General features: G+C 39.9%; 1 protein-coding gene across 9 annotated transcripts in view; it reads left to right on the top strand.

The window, feature by feature from the left end:
- The window catches only part of celf4 (CUGBP, Elav-like family member 4), a gene marked incomplete at both ends in the record, with an annotated part of 99144 nt that extends 83473 nt beyond the window's left edge, over positions 1–15671 (top strand). Inside the window, 10 exons of one of the 9 annotated variants that reach the window (XM_079241643.1) lie at positions 5749–5877; positions 6539–6618; positions 6973–7113; positions 7483–7621; positions 8508–8660; positions 9027–9137; positions 11346–11408; positions 11784–11861; positions 14191–14334; positions 15544–15671. In XM_079241643.1, the coding sequence (XP_079097769.1) occupies positions 5749–5877; positions 6539–6618; positions 6973–7113; positions 7483–7621; positions 8508–8660; positions 9027–9137; positions 11346–11408; positions 11784–11861; positions 14191–14334; positions 15544–15671 (1166 nt within the window). Of the gene's footprint in view, positions 1–5748; positions 5878–6538; positions 6619–6972; positions 7117–7482; positions 7622–8507; positions 8661–9026; positions 9138–11345; positions 11442–11780; positions 11862–14190; positions 14335–15543 lie in introns of all 9 variants that reach the window. The other 8 variants (XM_079241644.1, XM_079241645.1, XM_079241647.1 and 5 more) reach the window with 8 other exon arrangements.
- Positions 15672–22418: the final 6747 nt, after the last annotated feature.

Here is a 22418-nt window from a genome sequence, read left to right on the forward strand (position 1 = left end):
TACAGAAGCATGCACTGCTTGTACTTGAAAGGGAAATATGTAGCATCCGGTTTCACTCATGTCACAAGTTTGCATTAATCGAATAAACTGCAGAGTATTTAATAGAAGATGTGCATGAAGAAAAGCGGATGTCTAGTCAGGTACTTTCTGCACACTGGGCTGAATCGACAGCCAAGACCACTTAGAGCAAACTTTCTGCGTCTAGACATGTAGTGACCCACTGTTGACATCAATCAATGGACTGCACAAGACGAGATTGAAGAAGTTTGACCATTTTCGGACAGTCTTTCAAACTCTCCAGCTGCTAACATAATTGGCACCTGAGTGATTTCGTAGCTACAAGAAAGAAGGAAAGAGAGAAGGGAAATAATAGAGCGTGCAAGTAGCTAAAAGTTGATAAGCAGCAGAGGCAAAGGGAGAAAGAGGTATTAGCCTGTAAAGAAAATAACCTTTAAAGAAAGGGGGAGAGGCTGCCTGACATCCTCTTCCACTTCGTCTGCTGGTTTTTGGAGGGTGATTGATGGAGCAGGAGGTAAGAGAAGCAGGAACTGAGCGAGAGGAAGCAGAGCACGAGCAATCCAAGCTGTGCATTCCCGTCCTCAGTTCACTTCTTTGCCTCTCATCCATTCACCACACTTTTGCTTTTCAAAGCTGCACGCTGGAATGCAAAGCGTTACTCTCCTAATAGCAGCCATGCATGCAGAAGTCTTTTACTTGGTTTGAGCACAAATAAAACAGCTGAATAAAACTCAATCCTGCTCAGGTGTAAGTACATGCAAAGTGCATTCTGTAGAAGAACATAAATGTTGTTGCGTAATATTCTAATAGGATGTTGCACTTGGTGTAAGTGGCATTTAGCTGCTGCAGCTGGTCAAAATGAGCAGGAGAGCTTAATATTTTATATGCCGTCACGTTGTGTAATTCTCAAGCTCCTAACCTGTAGAATAGATGGATGGCTGAATAAACCAGCTAGATTGTTGTCGGTAGACATTTTCTTGTAAAATAGGGAGTAATCATACTTTTCAATTTATCTTTTTACTAAATAGATAAATAATTATCAACGTTGCCAATCGTTGAAAAAATTGTGGGTATATGGTCTTAATGAAAATGATACAGGCCATTAAAAGATATTGTAACTTTATGTGCTTTATTACCATTATTAGTATTAGAAGTAGTAGTAGGAGTAGTAGTAGTAGGAGTAGTAGAAGATGTAGTAGCAGCCGCACTAGTCGTACTAAAACCCGGATTCAGGATCATCATCATGAGGACTCAGGCAATATGATGAGAGATATGCTGAAAGTTGACATTTTCAGGGTTGTCATGGCGACTGTTTATTAAGCTGGATCACCGTGGTAACGTATACTGAACTCATCACCTGCTTCAGGGTGTTTTGTTGTAATGAAATGATTTGGGGGGAAAAAAATCCCAGATAGATCCGACTGGAACATTTTTATGTCATCAGGCTAAAGTATCTAAAGTTTATGTCTAATATCGTCTAATAAAATAAAAAATGCTTGATGATAGAGGTTAAATAAACACAAATTTGTCAAAAAACTTAAATAAATCCATGACTTAACCATCATCTTAGAGGTCGGACAGTGTATTGCAGTTACATGTTTATTAAATGTTGATTAAATTGATCAGCGTTCTCATCAACTTCAACCACAAAACAATGTTGATTCAATGCCTTTTATCATTTTATTTACGAGCCACCGCAGAATTAAATATCTCCAAAAATTACATTTTCAGTGTCATAATTTGCTAATCTAAATAACTCAGTGTATGTAGATTTCTATCCAAAGCAACATGTAAATTGTGCAGGACGTAACCATGGGAACCATGCCATCAACAGGAGATGCAGAATGGTTTTTTAAGCCTAAATCTTGTTCACATTAACAAGAATAGAAGCTCATTCTACTCTGCTGACACAGATTGGAAAATCAATTAGTACAGGCCTGAATATCTTATTGTATTTAATCAATAAAAATGAGCTTTGACTTGGTCAGCACCTTGTCATTTAAACCTTTTAATGGGTTACTGCGACTAAATGCACTTATTAGTGAAACAAAGATAAAGAGGTTTATCTGCAGCTGTTATTACACAAACAAGTGACAGAAATGAACATTTTGCACAACTAACAATTCTCCAGCAGTATTTTTCTCTCAGTTGCAGACAACTGTATCTTTCTGTGATGATCTGGATATTTTTCACACCGTTCATCATTCACACAACCTGCTCCTCTTCTGATGAAGTGCCAGGGGATTGGCCAGGGGATTTTATGTGGAAGAATCATTAAATAATGTGTAAAATTCTCCTTTTCGGGCGATTGCATAAATGCACAAAAGAAACTAGCAGTTATGTATGTGTGTATAATTATTTGCAGAGCAGAGCAGATCAGCATCAGATAGAATATAAAACATTTTTCTAATTTAGACTTCTTAGAATGAAATCCTTCAACCCGTTGTCTCCTCCTGCTCATTCCAATGCAGTGCAGGTTCCTGGAGCCTGTTAGAGTGACAACCTTCCAGTCAAGTCCAAAAACCACTAAATGTTCATTTTATACCAACATCTGTGTTCATTAAACCTGTACATGATGGGAAATTTGTCTGAGTGACACAAAAACAAACCAATCAAATCCATAACAAACCCTCTAATAAAGCAGTGATTATTAAAAAATAAACAATTCTGGATGCTTTAATGCAAAACTTTCTTCTGAAGTTCGTCTTTCTGATTAAAATATTTTTGAGTGAAAATCTCTGAAAAGAGCCTTAAGGTTTAAAAAGTGTGTGTAAAGCAGCCGAGAAAGGAAAACACACAAGTCTTTCAGCATTGGGCTACTTTAACTTAAATAAATGAGAACTTTGCAGAACTTTCCAGCATTAATAACTCGGCAGAAGAAGAAGCGTTCCTGCTGATGGAGTACTGATGGAAAGGAATTCTGTTATCAAGATGAAATCAGAAGCTGATATATTTAACATAACTGGGAAGAAATTTAATCCAGCTGCCTACAAACAGAACAGAGGAGGGACGTCAGGCAGACGTTTCGGCACGTCGTGTGTGTTTACGAGAGCTTTACATCATGTTCACACTCTGATGTTTAATGATTTGCCCTCTGCATGCGCGTTCAGGTTGCTCTAAAAGTCAGATGTAATATTCATTTATTTATTTATTTATTTATTTATTCATTTATCTATTTATTTATGTCTTGTCCAGCATTTAAGCAGCAGAATAATTGTCTGGATTATGTGCTCTGCTGAGCAAATTTACTTTGCCAAGAGGAGTTTTATAGATGTAATAAACTCTTTGATATTCTAGATTTTTATCTTATTTTTCTATCTTTTTCATGCAGAAGTGTTTGTATTACAGAGTTTGTACTGCAGGATCAGACCAGAGAGGATAGAAAAAGGATAGAAAGGGAACAAGTAATGTAATATTTATTGTTGGCTTGTCTAGAAAAAGGTAGGCTTTCGCCACCACCGAGGTGTGTGCTGCTAACGCGCATGTGCACAAGAAGACGTGAGAGAGATGAGCATATAAAGATTTGTGTGTGTGTGTTCCTGTGTATACGTGTGTGTCGTCCAACACTGATGTGTGCTACAATCTTGTAAACACTCACCATACCAACCCACCCCCCGGTGCAAGGCCAGAGCGCAGATTAGTCTTGTTGACTCGGCAAGGACACCCTGTTAAGCCCAGGCAGCGGGGAACGGACCGTCAGCACACACGCACGCACGCACACATAAACGCACTCACGGACACCCACTTCCACGCACACATTCATATGCAGAGCGCATTCAGAGGCAATTGCTCTGAGGCTCATTAATTTCCAAACATATACATCCATTTCCACAAAGCTCAGGTTTTTATGTAAGAACAGAAAGCAGGCGTGTTGGGAGCTAACACACCTTCCACGTCTGCTCCACGTTTCCCCTCCAAGTCTGACTCAAAGTCTGTGTTTTTGACAGCATATAAATTTGTCTGCAGAAAAGTTGGGGAGAAATAATAAATGTGGCATTCATGATGGCGGACATGCTGGAATCCTTCTCTCCACCTCTGCTTCGGCGGAGCTTGTCTCAATCTGGTCTTTTATGGATAGAATTTATTACTGATGCGCGTTAAACAACAATATGCTGTTTTGTGTGAAGGAAGTTGAACCAGAAAGACCCCAACCCGAGCTGCGGTTAAATCTGAGTCATGGTCTTACCTGACGACCGGAAACGCCGACGCATCCGTCTAGTTTCCTGCCTGACACCTGTGACGGGAAAAGTTCCTCATCTATAATAAGAAGGTTCCTCCGCTTCTTTGAAAAAAAAACCTGTCAGGTTATAGTGACAAGCTGGACCCATGGACTGTCTTTTCCAGTTTCTAGCCATGTCCAACAAAATGTCTGTTGAATCAGCTGCATGGATATTGCATGAGTGATACGATCTCTTCCACATAGTACAAGCTCATTTTTACTCGCTGGTCAATAAGAGATGTTCCTGTCGCATCAACGCTTTGGAACCTGGGGTGTATTTTTGTTGTGGTCATATTACTGTGAAATCAGCAGGAGGCCTTTGCAGTCAAACAGATGCCGGAATCTTCCACAATGAAAGCAGAGAGATTTGATACTTACAACAATGAGTCTGCTGAACAAGTAGTAGAAAGTGAACTTTGTCATGTGTGCAGACTGAAGAGGAAAGAACTTCCTAGACTTAATCATAAGCTACAGCTAACTTGTCAGCAGGTTGAACAGGATTAACCCTTTAACAACCCAAACCAGGACAAACTAGTTAGAAAGTCCAATTTTTTTAATACAAAGTCTTTATTTGGCTCTTTAAAGGTGGAGTATGTAAGATTTTCAACATTTAAAAAAAAAAATTACTAAAAAAATAACTACAATCATAATTAGATAGTTTTTTTAAACATGTAGGTTCCACTCTGTCTACATTTGATGTGTTATTAAATTACAAGTTTAATTCATGACAAAGACCCTTCTTAGATGTTTGTCTGCCAGTAAAAAAAAAAAAAGTGCTTTTTGTCATTTGTCATTAATTAAACTTGTAATTTAATAACGCATCAAATATGGACAGACTGGAACCTACATGTTAAAAAAAACTATCTAATTATGATTGTAGTTATTTTATTAGTTAATTTTTTTTAAATATTGAAAATCTTACATACTCCACCTTTAACAAAAGGTAACAGAAATATCACATTTATTCTATGGATATTTACCATATACTACCATGTGAAAACGATGAAAGTGCAGTGCCCTGCTTCCTCCACTAGGAGGCAGAAGTCGAGTTTCAGACTATGTGAGCAAAGTTTTTACCAGAAAGTGATGTAAAATGTCTGTATGGATGAACTTTGTCTCTCGTTGGGCTCTGTGGGGTTGAGGTGCATCAGGAGTAGCATAGTAAAGCGAAGCATCTTTCTGCATCACTGGATGAGAAAAACCCAGGGACTGCATTATTATCGGCAGCAAAATGCTTTTTTTTTAAGCTGCATGTAACTGATTCAAAAGTGTCTCTCAGTGACTTATTATAAACTTACTGCATTTTAAAACAGAGTATCTATAAAAGCATAATGGGTTTCAACTATTCAAGGTTGCATTTTCAACATCAGCTAAATGATTTCTTATGTGTTTGATCCCCTTTTTTCCTTTTCTTTTTTTTTTTTTCCTTGATATTTTTCTGCATTCATATCAAAAGCTGAACAAATATTTTCCCTTCTGGAGACACCTCTGATCATAACCTTTCCCTTTAGAAGACAGAAAGCTCTTTGTGGGCATGCTCAACAAGCAACAGTCTGAAGATGACGTGCGGCGCCTTTTTGAGTCCTTCGGCAGCATCGAAGAATGCACCATCCTCAGAGGCCCCGACGGAAACAGCAAAGGTGAGTTTATGGCTGTTTATGACTTTGAGCCAGCAGAGTCTTTCACAGGCTACTGCACAGAAATGATTTGGCCTTTCAAAGCTAGTGACTTTGCAAAGTTCCTCTTAAACTCCCATGTAAAGTGATGTCAAAGCAGCCTCTTTCACAATTACAAAAGGAGTGGTTGCATAAGAATATTGTTGATACTGTGAAATCTGACAGAAAGAACCAATGGCGAGCCAACAGCAACGAGTGATGAAACCCACTAACTTTACACTTTACAGATGGACCCCATTAACCTCATGAGTCAACTTTTACATGGCTCTGACAGAGAAAGGGAAAAAACTCTGAATAAGAGTCCTTATTAACCACTGGACCTCAAGTCATGCCAGAAAAATGACCTTTCAAAGAAAATGTTGTCAGTGTTACACAAGTTCACTGCATGAAGTTCATGAGTGGGCTTAGCAGCCTGATGATAACTAAGCCTGATGATTACAGAGCGCTTGATTACAGCCTGCGCCATGTTTAGTCTGCTTACTGAGCATCCCATCCAAGTTTCCACAGCGCAGAAGGCTGTCATTATAAAATCATTGTTGCTGTTATCTTGATGGAAGCTTATCTCAGGTTAAAAGAAAAAAAAAAAGAAGCTAACTGTGACTCATTTTCTCCTCTTTCTCTGCAGGCTGCGCGTTTGTAAAATACTCCTCTCACGCCGAAGCTCAGGCAGCCATCAGTGCACTACACGGCAGCCAGACGATGCCTGTGAGTATGCCATAACTGTGGAGTGTGTGTGTGTGTGTGTGTGTGTGTGTGTGAGAGGGGTGAGTCACACAGAGAGATGAGTCAAAGAGCGTTTAATTAACTTCTCAAAGTTAAGTTATACTTTATTAATCCCAGTGAGGAAATTTGTCCTGTAGATACGACCCATCCTAAATTTTTCAGAGCAGCGACTGCAGCTCTGAGGCCACCGCCTTGGCAGGAGATCGAAGAGGATGTGTGTGCAGCATGTGTGTGCAACCACAGACACAAGCTTATGTCACGCGTCTATTGAACTGCAGTTATATGTACTGCCTGGCGCCTGTGTGTGTGTGTGTGTGTGTGTGGGTGGGTACACAGGGTGCCTCATCCAGTCTGGTGGTGAAGTTCGCTGACACGGATAAGGAGCGCACCATCCGCCGCATGCAGCAGATGGCTGGTCAGATGGGCATCTTCAACCCGATGGCCCTGCAGTTCGGAGCCTACGGAGCCTACGCTCAGGCAAGACCCACAAACCTTTTTTTTCATCCACTTATTTATGCACTGAGCCGTGGAGATTGTCCTAAAGCCCAGCTCATATAAATCTGGAGCTGCAACAGAAGCTGAGGTCATGTCAAATTCTCAAGTTAGTCTAAAAAGAAAGAAAGAAAGAAATAAAAGGAATAGGTGGGAGTCAGGTACTGGGGGAGTTAATACCTGCTTTCTACCTATTAGCTTCTGCTTGCTGCCGATACGCTGCACCTCATTTCACTTTATAGCCCGACTCCTTCCTTTTATCTGTCTTTTTTAACTCAGTAACCTCACGCTCTTGCTTTTTCTTTTATTGCTCTCTATCCTCCTGACGACCCCTCTCTCCTCATCCGACTGCAGGTGCAGCAGCAGGCAGCATTGATGGCATCTGTAGGCCAGGGAGGTTACCTCAGTCCTATGGCAGCCTTTGCTGCTGCCCAGATGCAGCACATGGCCACCATCAATGGCCTCCCAGGAGCACCGCTGACCCCAACGTCAGGTAACAAGTTAAGATTCACGATTAGAAGAACAATTCCCAGTTTCTATCAACCATAAAACCTTCATCTAGCAACAATTTATTTATTTTTCTTAGTTTATATGGCATATAAGTGATTCCTGTAGCGCCACATTCGGCTCATTTTCGACATTTGAAACTCTTTTCTTATTTGGCTGAAATGGAGGCAAAAGGATTCATCATTCATCATTAATTACCATTTAAATAAGTTTAACAGACAAAAGAAATGGTCTTTTAATTTAAAGAGTTCTGTTTAATGTCTTAACATCTCCTCTAATCTGTGGCGTTGAGTGAAAAACTGCTTCTTACGTCTCTGATTGTGCAGAAACATGATCGTACATTCAGCACAGCTGCTTCTCACTTTTTCACATCCTCACAGATGACGATGATGCCAGCAACTGATGAGTGCAAAACAGATTTATAATCACATTTCTGATTAAATATGTTCAAATAAATTATTGTAAAATGGCTACTATGACTATCCAGTATAATAAAAAGCATGTGTTATGTGGATCAGACAGCACTAGTGAAGAAAAGGTGGAGATTTTTATGAAAGGACAACATGCATCGCTGTACAACCAGAAAGACAAACTTCAGTCAATAATCTGAGTATAATTTGTCTCCAGATGGATTAATGGGTTTCTTTATTCTTCAAGACAACGTGTGAAAAGCTGATCTAATAGCTGCAGTGTAACCCCAAGGCCCCTACTGGTACGAGAAATCAGCCCTGACATTTAGTGCCTCCGTCAGCCCACTGGACCGGCCCCTCTGACATTTGCAGAAGCGACTCGGTGGCCAGTTGGAGTGAAACTTTTCCATCAGATTTGCTGGAAAAATACAAGTGGATATTTATCTGTTTTTATGACTGCAGGTGGCAGCACTCCCCCAGGCATCAGCGCCCCCACAGTGACCAGCATCCCCTCTCCCATCAGCGTAAATGGTTTTACTGGTATGCCACCTCCCCAGGCGAACGGGCAGCCACCTGCAGAAGCTGTCTTCACCAACGGGATACATCATTACCCTGGTAGGTCTGATCATCTCAGGGGCATGTCTGCACACATAAGAAGGTGTGTATTTCTATTTTTATACAAAGAGCACTGTGACTTCATTACTATGAAGCTCTATAGACACGATAACTGGAAAGTGTGCATGGCGCCAGCTTCCGTGCGTGAAAAGCCGTGACGCATGTTCAGGGGGCCGAGGCCAAACAAATGCAGCCCACAGACAGCGAGCATGTCGGGGAGATGAGTGTCTGGCACAGGTGTTTATAGGGCTTGTGGAGCTTGAGTATGTGCTTGTGTCATGAGCCATAGCTAGTGCCTCATTGGTTCTGTTTGTGAAGAGGTGGAAGAAAAATCTGTCTACTTTCTTTACACTCTTGTCTCCGCAGTGTTGCAGGAGGTGGTTTTTAGGGAGGACTCGGAGAAAAACGGCTTGGGCGTGGCTCCGAGGAGTTGTTTTGGGGTTCAGGGTGGCTGCTTCCTGTCCTCTCTCTCTGAAGGTAGCGCTCTCCCCCCCGCCCCACGCACCCTCCCTCACCTCATTCCTCACTGGGCTCGAAACAGTCACGAATATTTTAGGATTTTTAAGACAATAGAAATGAATCATCTCAAAATCCTTTTAGAGCATCCAAAATAACAAAATAAAAGAAGAAATTAAATTTATAATATATATATTATATATATATATATATATATATATATATATATATATATATATATATATATATATATATATATATATATATATATATATATATATATACATATATATATATATATATATATATATTTATATATATATATGTGTATATATATATATATATATATATATATATATATATATATATATATATATATATATATTTATATATATATATATATATATATATATATATATATATATATATATTTATATATATATATGTGTGTATATATATATATATATATATATATATATATATATATATATATATATATATATACACATATATATATATAAATATATATACACATATATATATATATATATATATATATATATATATATATATATATATATATAGATAGATAGATAGATAGATAGATAGATAGATAGATAGATAGATAGATAGATAAATAGATAGATATATAAACATATCAAGGCAAAGCACACAGGCAAAGAAAGTAGATACAAAAATGAGTTAAAATATTATGCTATAAATTTCCAAACATATTGAAATACATCAATATTTATTTTTTCTTATTTTATTTTTTATTGGAGTTGTTAGTAAACAGCTGATATGCAATCACATTTAAATCAAATCAAATGAAACTTTATTTATAAAGCACATTTCATGCCAGGGGCAACACAAAGCGATCATGATCAAACCAATTCATGTGTATTAATATAGAAGTAGCCTTCACACACAAATAGATAACATTGCAATTTAAAAACACACTCATCAAATTGTCTTTTACACAGTCATGTACACACACATACACACAAAGAAGGCACTCCCCCTTGCTCTAACATGACTCCCTAACTTCTGTCTCTAAACTGAATGTAGGCACAAATAAAAAAAATAAAAGTTAGGAATAAAAGTAATAAATATCTGACTTGATGCTGATGCGAGGAAACAATATTTCTGGCATCATCAGAAAATATGGACAAAAAGTAAATAAATAAGTGTTCAATTTGAATATTTGCTTAAAGCCTTCGGACATTTGTTTTTACATTATTTTTTAATGTTATAATTAGTTTAAAATGTGAGCATTTGTCAGCACAGCTTAGCTTAGCTAGCTTAAAAACAGAAAACTTGCTTTTAAATAGCCAGAGAAAAGTCTTGATGCAGCGAGGTCCAGCGTGGCGGCTCAAAAAGCAAACGTCCGCTCATCCCCTGCCTGCTCCAGGTTAGGAAAAGAATCCGATTCATCATGCTGTAAGTTTTACCGGAGGTCATTTCAGCCCTTATCTCTCCTTCTTTTTGGCTATTTGTGACTGTTGTTCAGTGTTGCTGTTAGTCCAGAGTGTGTTTGGTATTTCTTTGGTTTTAAGTGATATGGGGTCTTAGATTTGTCTGTTTTTGGTGTGTGTGTGTGTGTTTTCTCAGTGGTTTCCTTTATTTGCATGTATCGTATGTGCATAGGGAGACGTGTTAGAGTGTGGCGTAAATATCTGCCAGCGTGCAGACAGATGAAAGGTCTGATACCAACAGGTGTGTCCAGTGATGTGTGTGCCGTGCCTGTTCTGTTGGACAGAAATACAACTCATAGGATGTTAATTAACTTTATTTAACTGTTGTAAACCTGCAGCCATGTGTTTGTTGTTTTTTTGTTTGTTTGTTTGTTTGTTTGTTTTTACTGTGCTCCTTCAAAGTTTTACTTTTCTGCTTTTCTAGATAAAAACAAAGTACTTTTTGAAATGCTTTGGGAGGAACATTAAGTTAAAGGGCCTGCACACACTGAAAGCAAAGTGAGTTGCCTCCACACTGTTCAGCTCTCTAACCTTTCTGCTTTTCTTCTCCTGTCTGTTCTTCTCTCCATCGCTCTCCTCCCTTTCACCCTTGTTATATATTGCTCCCGCTTTCTTCCATGCCCTCACCTCCATCTACATTCTTCCTCCGTCTCTCTGCCTCACCTCTTTCCCCACACACACACCTCCATCCATCTGTGCTCCCCTCCACCACCTCCTTCCTCCTCATCTCCACTCTGTGTCTGTGTTGAAGCAGCTCAAAGTCCCACTGCAGCTGATCCTCTCCAGCAGGCTTACACAGGAGTCCAGCAGTATGCAGGTCTGTCTGTCACTCTCACTGCAGAACTGATGTGTGTGTCTGCTTGCGTGCATGGATGTGCATTTGTGCCTCTGATGGAGGAAGAGGTGGGAAGTGAAAGAAAGGAAGGAAGGCGAGGATGAAGATAAGCATTCCTTTGTCCAAATTAGAATTTTGATCATGTAACACTGAGTGTTTCCGTCTCACTGCATCGGTTTCTTCTCTGCGCTGCGCTCAGTGTGTTTGTGCAACATGTAGACTCTATTGTCTGTTATCTGATCGATTGCCTGCTGTGCACCTGCATATATCACATTGTTTGTAAGTATCGGAGTGTGTGTTGAAGTCATGACAGTTATCTGATCCGCCGCGTGTGTGTGTTTGTGTGTGTCTCAGCAGCCTACCCCGCTGCATACGGTCAGATCAGCCAAGCTTTCCCCCACCCTCCGCCCATCATTCCCCAGCAGCAACGAGAAGGTAACCAACACGCTGCCGCACACCGTATTCACTCTGCTTTTTAAGTCTCAACATCCTGGCAGATTGGGACATGTAGTGCAGTTAAAAATATTAGACAAATTGAAATTTATTGCTCTTTATGATTGTTATTTTGTCGATAAATATCCAAATATGGAAAGTGTGGAAGATAAACCAGTAAATGAAATAAAGGAAATTGAAAACCCTCTCATGAACGTGATGACCCCTCAGGACTCTCATGTCTGGGACATTACTGCCCTCTGGTGGAGAATATACAAAGTAACGCTCAATCATTCACCCGCTGACTTTGTTGGCATTATATTTAGGCTTATCACATAACTTTTTAAGGCAATATTTAATCCTTTAAAGGTCATTTGATAAGAAATACCAAAACGTTATAGGCAAAGAAACTTATCGTTTTGCAAATGTCAACTAATAACCGCATTTTCAGATTAACTGATATGTGGTTTTTTTTTTTATTTCTCATCACTAATAAGACATTAGCATGTGCACTTTTACAAATTATCTTCTTTTATTTGCCTTTTTTGTTAAAACAAATGGTGATATTTCACAGTGAATCTGATGGGACCTTTGCATGGTTTAGTTTCGCTTATTTCTCAGATCAAAACTGGTCGAGTTTAAAGGATCTGAAGGCGAAACTGGAGGTTTAGGGATTTTATAAAAACCTCTGCTGTGTTAGGAAACCACAGAAAATACAGAAAATACAATCTTACTCGTCAAAGAAATGTCCGATTAACAACATACAGTCAAATCTGCAGAAAAGTAAAAGTTATAAATTGTACTGGAATGCAGAATGAGGAGAAATTCTAACCAAAAGGTCCAGATGACCGAACATTTTTTATTAATAAAAAAAATAACAATGAAATCTTTGTCTTTAATTTGAAGCATATCCGTTTCTAACTGAGTTTTCTCCCTTTTCTTTTTAATCCTCACCTCTGTTTCTCTCTTGTCTCTTACCTTCCCCTCCCCATCTGGCTCCCTTACCCTGTTTTTCTCCCCCATCTGGCTCCCTCACCCTGTTTTTCACCCCCATCTGGCTCCGTTACCCTGTTTTTCTCCCCCATCTGGCTCCCTTACCCTGTTTTTCTCCCCCATCTGGCTCCCTTACCCTGTTTTTCTCCCCCATCTGGCTCCCTTACCCTGTTTTTCTCCTTCATCTGGCTCCCTTACCCTGTTTTTCTCCCCCATCTGGCTCCCTTACCCTGTTTTTCTCCCCCATCTGGCTCCCTTACCCTGTTTTTCTCCCCATCTGGCTCCCTTACCCTGTTTTTCTCCCCCATCTGGCTCCCTTACCCTGTTTTTCTCCCCCATCTGGCTCCCTTACCCTGTTTTTCTCCCCCATCTCGCTCCCTTATCCTGTTTTTCTCCCCCATCTCTCTCCCTTGCCCTGTTCTTCTCCCCCATCTGGCTCCCTTACCCTGTTTTTCTTCCCCATCTCTCTCCCTCACCCTGTTTTTCTCCCCCATCTGGCTCCCTTACCCTGTTTTTCTCCCCCATCTGGCTCCCTTACCCTGTTTTTCTCCTTCATCTGGCTCCCTTACCCTGTTTTTCTCCCCCATCTGGCTCCCTTACCCTGTTTTTCTCCCCATCTGGCTCCCTTACCCTGTTTTTCTCCCCCATCTGGCTCCCTTACCCTGTTTTTCTCCTTCATCTGGCTCCCTTACCCTGTTTTTCTCCCCCATCTGGCTCCCTTACCCTGTTTTTCTCCCCATCTCTCTCCCTCACCCTGTTTTTCTCCCCCATCTGGCTCCCTTACCCTGTTTTTCTCCCCATCTCTCTCCCTCACCCTGTTTTTCTCCCCCATCTGGCTCCCTTACCCTGTTTTTCTCCCCCATCTGGCTCCCTTACCCTGTTTTTCTCCCCATCTGGCTCCCTTACCCTGTTTTTCTCCCCATCTGGCTCCCTTACCCTGTTTTTCTCCCCCATCTGGCTCCCTTACCCTGTTTTTCTCCCCATCTGGCTCCCTTACCCTGTTTTTCTCCCCCATCTGGCTCCCTTACCCTGTTTTTCTCCCCATCTGGCTCCCTTACCCTGTTTTTCTCCCCCATCTGGCTCCCTTACCCTGTTTTTCTCCCCCATCTCGCTCCCTTATCCTGTTTTTCTCCCCCATCTCTCTCCCTTGCCCTGTTCTTCTCCCCCATCTGGCTCCCTTACCCTGTTTTTCTTCCCCATCTCTCTCCCTCACCCTGTTTTTCTCCCCCATCTGGCTCCCTTACCCTGTTTTTCTTCCCCATCTCTCTCCCTCACCCTGTTTTTCTCCCCCATCTGGCTCCCTCACCCTGTTTTTCTCTCTTCTCCTGTTTCCATGCAGGACCAGAGGGTTGCAACCTCTTCATCTACCACCTCCCTCAAGAGTTTGGGGATGGCGAGCTGATGCAGATGTTCCTGCCTTTCGGTAATGTCATCTCCTCCAAAGTGTTTGTGGATCGGGCGACAAACCAAAGTAAATGCTTTGGTGGGTAAAAATGAACAAAACCAAACGATTATTGGTTATTTCTATTCATTCATTTATTTGAACTAATCACCTTTTTGTGCCACAGATAATAACCCCCTCCTGCCCTTTAACTGCTGAATGTGTTTTTCTTTGTTCATCTCCACTATGAAACAAGAGATTTAGGATCTTTCTGTAGTTTTTGTCACAAACAGGCTTCTGCTAAAATGAAACTATGTTGACTGTTTTGATTTTATCGTTTATCTTCACAGCTGTTTTATTTTGACATTGACATGCCAGGATGACTCTCAGGCTTTAACCTTGAACTCATTTTGACAATATAACAGAAACATACCTATTGTCTCACCTCATTACCAATGGCAGTGCTGTCAATCATTTATTTAGTTGGTGAATCTTAAATGGATGGCAGAGAATGTTTGGGAATCCATCTGGTTCAATGCGTTTGCAAATTAGCTACTGCTCATTAATGCCACCACATCAATGTGTTTAGATGTGCTGAAAGGAAAAGCTAATACAACACAAAATGATGTTTTTTGCTAAAAGTTAAAAAAAAAAAAAAAAAAAAGGCCCATCCTCTAGTTGTTAAAAGCAGGCGGCATGACGTTCTCTGTTCCAGCTGTGATCGTACTGGTGTTATGAGGGCTGCACAATATATTTAAAATACATCAACGTTGTGATATCTCCATGCACAATATGCATAGTGTTGGAAGAGTCTGCGTGTATGGTAATAAATAGAAGGCTAGACCTCAGTAACATATATTTTGCCTTGATGATGTATGTTAATGAGAGCTGGACCCTGATGCAGACCTTGTTCATGCTTCTGAGCTAAAAGCAATATGCTGAGTTCCATGTTTATAAAATGCAAATCTCAGCATTATTCTAATATTCAACAATGATATTGTATGTTTTCCCAATATTGTGCAGCCCTAGTTGTTGGTTTACTGTGACTTATAACTGTAATATATTAGTTGTATTGATGTTTGCAAACTATTGTAATGTTATTTTTATGCCTTGTTGTTTTGTGGATATCAGTTTGTTTTTACTTGTGTGCGCACATGAAATAATTTATTTCCTTTCAGTTTTAGAATTCACACATAAAGGACCTATTACTAGATTTATCCTCACCTCCAGCTCCATATTACCCACAAAGTGTCCTTGCCTCGTCATCTAACAGCATCCTTCACTGTCTCCCTTGTCTGGCCTTTCCCCCAGGGTTTGTGAGCTTCGATAACCCAGGTAGTGCCCAAGCCGCCATCCAATCCATGAACGGCTTTCAGATCGGCATGAAAAGACTCAAGGTTCAGCTCAAGAGGCCAAAGGACGCCAACCGCCCCTACTAGCCCCCGCCCCAGCCAGCCGCCGCCATCCTGGTGGCCGGGGCACCCATCCTGCACAGGGAACGACAGGTCAGGCATCATCTAGACACATTAAATGTCACTTCCCAGTCTGATGGGGGATTAACTGATACTCCAACAGCAAGCCCATTTACTGCACTGTCTGTTGTGATTTCCATACGCTTTTATATAAGTCATAAAACTTCTAATAACAACCTGATCATCTGTTAAAAGCTTGTAAAGATCAGTGAAGTTTTACCTCAGCTATCACTATATTTTCCTGAATATTAAGCTACATGGCTTGTTTATACAAGATGCACCACAGACCTGCAGATTCACTCTTCTGTAAGAGAAGAGGTTGTATTGGAAGCATTTAGACTGGAGATATTCGCTTATAATGGCCGACTAACACAAAGTTATAGAAGCATTTACTTCCACGCAGCCTCCTCTATTTGCACAACATCTTTACAGTAAGTGACCCTGCATGTTACCCTGTAGGTAAAAGATAATTGGCACATGGTTGAGTGTGTTGCACAGGAAAGGAAGTGCTTCCAAGAGGGAGGCATTTATTACCCCTCAGGCGGGTAATTGTGCCGTTCCTCTTTGTCTCCTCCCTTCATCTGTGTGATGGAGAGTTGAGGCTGTGTCGTTCATTCACCACTGATGACTTCATTCAAGGGCAACTTATCACCCACTCACAAACTAACTGAACCATACCGCACAGTGTCCCAAAGCAAATCACCGCAGGCAGAATACTGCAATCTCGTATGAATTTGTCAAAAAATATGCGCACCGCTCCTTTTGATGTATTGAAACACTTTGGGCAGAATGCTGCAGAAAAGATTGTTACATTTCCTTTTCTTTGCTGAAGACTGTAAAGCATTTATTGCAGTTATGGTTTTTGCACTTTACTTGAAATAAACGTGCAGCCAGGAGGCTTGAGTTCTGCTGTACCTCTGCAGGAGGCGAGTTTAGGTGTGTCCTGATTAAAGCCCCCTCAAAAAACAAAGAGAATTTAATGTTGGATATAAATGCAGAAGAAACAGCGACTGTTTTGTCGCATAGAATCTCAACAGCGTCACTGCCAGGAGGCCAGATTAATTACTGCTGGATGAGCACTGATTTGTTTTCAAAACTGTCTCAGCGAAATGAGCTGTGTTTATCCATGCCCAGACTCCCAGTCTTAGTGCTGGCTAAGGAGCTTTAGAGAGGCAGGTGTCCCATCATGCATCAGCAAGAGACTCGCTTAAAGAGACTTTCTTTTGAGGCGGATCCTGCAACCTTTTTTCTTCAGACATACCCTGAAGCCAAAAGGTTCACAGAGCTTTTTTTTCAAAATGCACCAGGCTTGTTTATTCGTAACACAGGAGCAGTTTTATTCCTGGTGACTTCCACGAAGGCGTTGCAGCTCAGTTCAGCAGTCTGCGTGATTTCTGATGGCTGAGCTGCTGTTTTACATCAGTTTATTATCCTCTCATAGCGTCGTCCTGCTTTACAGGCATCAGTTTTTTCCAGTTATTTGCTGCTGAAAGTTGGAACACTGTTTATGGAGTGAGAATATCTTTTAGGTCTTGAAACAAATGAATTTTCACACATTTTTTTCAAATAAATCAATTCCCAATTTCTGTGTTTTTCAGGTTTTGTTGAGGTGAATCAAATGTTGACCACTTGCGACCCAACACTGAGTGCAAACTCAACATCTGGACCACTGAGGCTGCTTCAGAAAAAGAATGGGGGAAGAGAGAGAGAGCGATGACCGAGTCACGGATGCCTCCTTTTTGGATGTACTAAAACTTTGGAACTCAAAGAGCATTTGTACCAGCCTGGTTAGCGCCTGGACATCTTTTCTCCTGCACACTTATAACAACCTCCTTCCCTACAAAAAAAAAAAAAACAACCACAAAAAAAAAAAAAAAAACCCTGCTTGAATGACAGCTACCTTTTTCTGGACCACGAAAACTTTTACTTGAAAACTGGGGGCGGGTGGGAGTAAAAGGTACTATATCAAACCTGCTTACAATGACCAACCCAGCTGAACTCTCTGAGGGAATACGGATGTCAAAAGTCCAACAAGAACAAAACAAAACTTTTTAAAAACTGAACAGCGGATTGCCGTAGGAGATCTTTCTGTGGGATGGGGAGTTTTTGGACATTTGACTTTTGAACACCGATTTCTAAGACTTGAAAGGAGAAGGGACAAATTCTTGGAAGGAAAACTTAAGTAGGGAATGTGATATTTTCAGGACACAAATTGGCTTAGACTTGGGATGGCCATCTTTAGCTCGGAGTGCCTGTCCGTTTCCAGGGGATACCGTTGCCGAGGAGAGCCATAGCAACGGTCTCCAGGGAGTCTTATCTGTCATTCCTTAGTTGTTTTAGGGACCAAAAGACCAAACGTTTTTATTGCTGAGGACTTGTAGCTCTAATATACTCGGACCACTGCATCTGTTCCAGTCAGACTTAACTGGTTGGTTGCACTTAAAAGAAGTGTGCATTTCGAATATATACAACACATGTATATATATACATATATATTGCTGATATGCTTTTTGAATACAGGCAAAACTATTTCAGATGGCCAAATGGGGTCTCTCACTTCGCTAGTTTACAATTACTCAAAATGTTTATTTTTTTCCCTTTTCATTTTGTCTCGGGAGGGATGGCGAGTGCATGGGAGGGGCTGCTCCGTATCACAGCCTTATCTTTTTTAACTTGACATCCTAACCTCATAGATAGAAAAACATCAAAAACGTTTGAAATATATGAACTTGTTTATATTTGCAGTACATATATATGTATAACAAGCATTCAAGCAAATGTATTCATATATACAGTATATATGGATAATAGATATTAATCACAAATATATGTATTTATATGCACATATTTTATATATGTGTGTCTGTATATAGAACGGCTACTGACTACGCGGAGCTGTAATTTTTTTGTAGATTTTAGCTGGAGTTTGAAGCATTGCTCTGCTTGGGAAGAACCGCAAATCTGGCAGCTCCCAAAACTGCAGGCATTCCTATCTCTGATTACCTATATGCTGACACACAATATGTTGCTAAAAGATATGTGTGTGAGAACACACACATGGTGTAAATATTATCTCAAAATGCAAAAAGCCACATCTCAGTAGCAGGCTTTAAGAGAATCAGGCTACATGATCTTAGAGGAAAAGGACAATTATCTTCGACTCTATTCCAAACATATCATTTGAGCGTACAACACACACACACACACGCACGCACGAATACACCTCAAACACACACGCAAACTTCTCTTTGAAACTTGAACCAAAATGAATATGTCTCACAACCCTTGCTCTCTTTTGCATTCAGTAAAGTGCATGTAGCGTATGGGCTGTCACCATGTCAAGGTGTGCCTTGTCACCTGCAGAATCTGCCATCCAGCACTGTGCTCTCCAACACAAACAAAGCATTACAAAAAAAAAAAGAAAAAACGGGACACACACTCCTGCAAGCAGCCAATGCGTTATTATGATGTCAAAACAACAGCCAGATTCATATCATTCCGTTGCGTACAGAGCTTCAGTGCATGTCAATTACAACAAACCGTCCAACAACCGTTTGTTCATCATCTTTCCAAGAAAATAAAGAAAAAATATCAGAAAAGGAAAAAATGCATTTAGTGCAAAAGTAAATACAAGTGATTACACTTCAAACAAACGTGGGCATTAGGTAACCTGTTAGCACAGGTTGATCCGCTGGTTGGAGGTAAAGGAAAAAGAGGTGTAGTTCAGGGTAGCGACATGGCTTCTAGAGGGACGTGACTGAGCTTACTGAACTGAGCAATATAAGTAGAGTGGATGATAAAGTTGCAAGAATTAGCTTCCCACTGGTTGTTTTTTTTTTTGGTACCTTACAATCCAGCATGTGTGACTCTCTGCTGGTGAAACTGGACATGAAGCATAGACTTCAAAAGATGTTATATTGCCTTACCATCCTCTCGCGACTGAGTTTAAACATAATGCTAAAATGACACCGTAAAATGAAGCAATAAGTGTGAAAACAGCCATTTATCCATTCCAACTGCTACAACAATGTGGCCGGCTTCGCATTGCTTTTCGTTTTCCAAAACAGTCCACAAAAGCAGTCTGAACACCTACTGTACACCTCGCAAAAGGTCAACACACTTGGATTTTTTGAACTCTGCATTCAACTATCTATTGAGCTAGTGGAGATTAATGAATATTTATACAAATGAATATTTATAAGGCTATATGACACTTCGGAAGACAATGCTTCCTGTTGGGTGCTGTAACAAGTTTCCTATAAGCCGCTCATTATGCTGCTTCCCCAGCGTCTGTGTCTAACCTTTTTAGCTGTTTGAATAATTTAACATTTAGCTTCCAAATCAAGCGAGACTTACAAGACCACACTACACATCCCAGGATGCTTCTGTTTGTGTGCCACATACTGTAACAATATCCTGAGCCTGTTATATAGTACAAAACCAGATGACCATCAAGATCAATGTCACTCTGAGATCTGTGGTGGATTGCAACAAAACCTCCTGCATGTCCAGCTGAGCTTTCTTCACCTAACGACAGCTTTAGCCTGAATATGTCATGTTAAACGGATCTGTGGTCGCTACAAATCTGCCCTCTTTGATCGTCATCTCCTACCGTTCAAGATGCAGTTTGTGTTTTATTTTACGGTTTGTCCGAGCCGTGTTTTTTACTCATGCTTTCATGTCAGGGAGAAGTAAAGAAAGACCGTGGGAACGAGAGCGCCAGACAGCTCATCTTCATTTGCTCCAATTTAAAGCTGCAAGTTTACATGTGGAAAGTAAAGTGAAGTCAAGTGGTTCAAAAACAACAAGAGACAGAGCAGAAGTTTGAATATAAATATAAATATATCTATAAATATATACATAAACTGATGAATATACTGTAAATTGTTTCTTTTTTTGCTCCGTTTTCCTCTGTAAATAGGTTTGCATATTTTATAGGACTTTTACTTCAATCTACGAGGACTGGATAAAGTACTTTAAATACTTTAAAAAAAATATATATGAATGAAAACATGATAATGCTAATTAAAACCAGGTACAAAAAGAAAAAAAATAGTTGCTAGGATACGGTACATACTGTAGGACCTGACCAAGGCATTTATCCAGAATACAGTCAGGGAGAGCATTGACCTCAGTTAGAGCTTAGACACATTATTTTATAAAAAAGAAAAAAAAGAAAAAAAAAAGAAAAAAGAAAATACTTTAGTGGGTTCTATTCATTTATTTGTTTAGATATTTATTTAGAAGTCATGTCAAGATGATATGCATGCTTTCATGGCATTATTTTTCTATGAGTTGGTACGTGACCAAATAGTTTTTATATGACATGCACGGGCTACTGTTGTGGTCCACAGATGATCATTGTTCCTGTCTGCAGGACCATGCCTTCAGCACTTCTTTGATGATGGAGAAAAAAACAAGAAGAAGAAAAAAAAAACTCCTATTGACCAAGTGATGTCAGAGACAGATTTTAATCATTTATTTATCTATTTATTATTAATTTATTTGTGTTTTATTATGTGTATTTATTTTTGCTGTTTGATTCAAGATCTGAGCTCTCTTATTGCCACTGATCTGTTTGCTTGGAAGTGCTACTTTGTACCACTACATCACAACTGTAAGTATTGCAGAACTGATTTTTTTTCTTTCCTATCGCTGGTAAACTACACAAAACAATGCAGTACAACACTAAAGCCTTATGTACATTGTAACTATTGATTCATGCTTGTTCTGTTCGTTAAAAACAAACACAAACACTTAAGTTTTGTTAAGATTGTTGAAGAAAAAATGCTAAATTGGTCAATTTTATGCTTCCATTCTGAAAAAAAAGGGGGGGAAGGTCATTCCTGATTGAAAGCATCATAAAAAGTTCAGATGTGTTAAAAATAGTAAGTTGCTGCCAACATGTAATTGGAAACATTTGGAATAGTTCTTATTTGCTGGTTATTGGTGGTTAAAAAAAAAACAAAAAAAAACAGTTTTTGCATTTGAAACCTTTTTGTCCTTCCTGAGTTTATGACAGAGCTCTGATCTTGTTCAACTGTTTTCTGCCAAGAACAAAATTTTATGAAAACTGCACTATTTCATCCAAAAAAAAGAAGAAAAAAAAAGTTCCTATCATTTCCTTCAGTGCTGTTGTCAGTGTGATTTTATTTCTAAAGCTCAGTAGTGTTGCTAGGATCCCATTCTACTTCACATGGTTCTCAAAGTATTCTGGAAATCTACTGAATGTTGCATATTAAGCTTTGCCAGGTTCCTGATGAGCTGAGCTTCTGATTGGGCAGTGCGCTTCAGGCTCCCGCCCCGTCTCTCCAGACTGCACCATTCTCTGGTCCCCTGGACTCCTCTTTTGTAATTTTAAATGAATGATGCGTCTCAGCTTAGCCCGATAATAAAGCACAGTCTAGAATAAAGTATCCTGTGTGGTGTCGTATTTATTTATATCATATCCGTGTGAGATTATTGATGTTTAGTGTGCCGTAAATATCCTAGCTTTGGTAATAATGTCTGTCATCCAACCTGCATCTCACACAGGCACAGAGCTGCTCAAAATGCAGTGGATATGGAGGTGTTGGATGCAACAAGGAACAACTGGCTTTATATTTCCTGGGACTCACCAAGGTTGTATGATTTATGCATAAAACATCTGAGTCAGATTCAGAATAGACAATTGTGAGTCATGAGATTCAGTAGCTATTCAGAGGCAATAAGCAC

Source organism: Telmatherina bonti (assembly GCF_933228915.1).
Source record: "Telmatherina bonti genome assembly, chromosome: 6".
NCBI lineage: Eukaryota > Metazoa > Chordata > Actinopteri > Atheriniformes > Telmatherinidae > Telmatherina > Telmatherina bonti.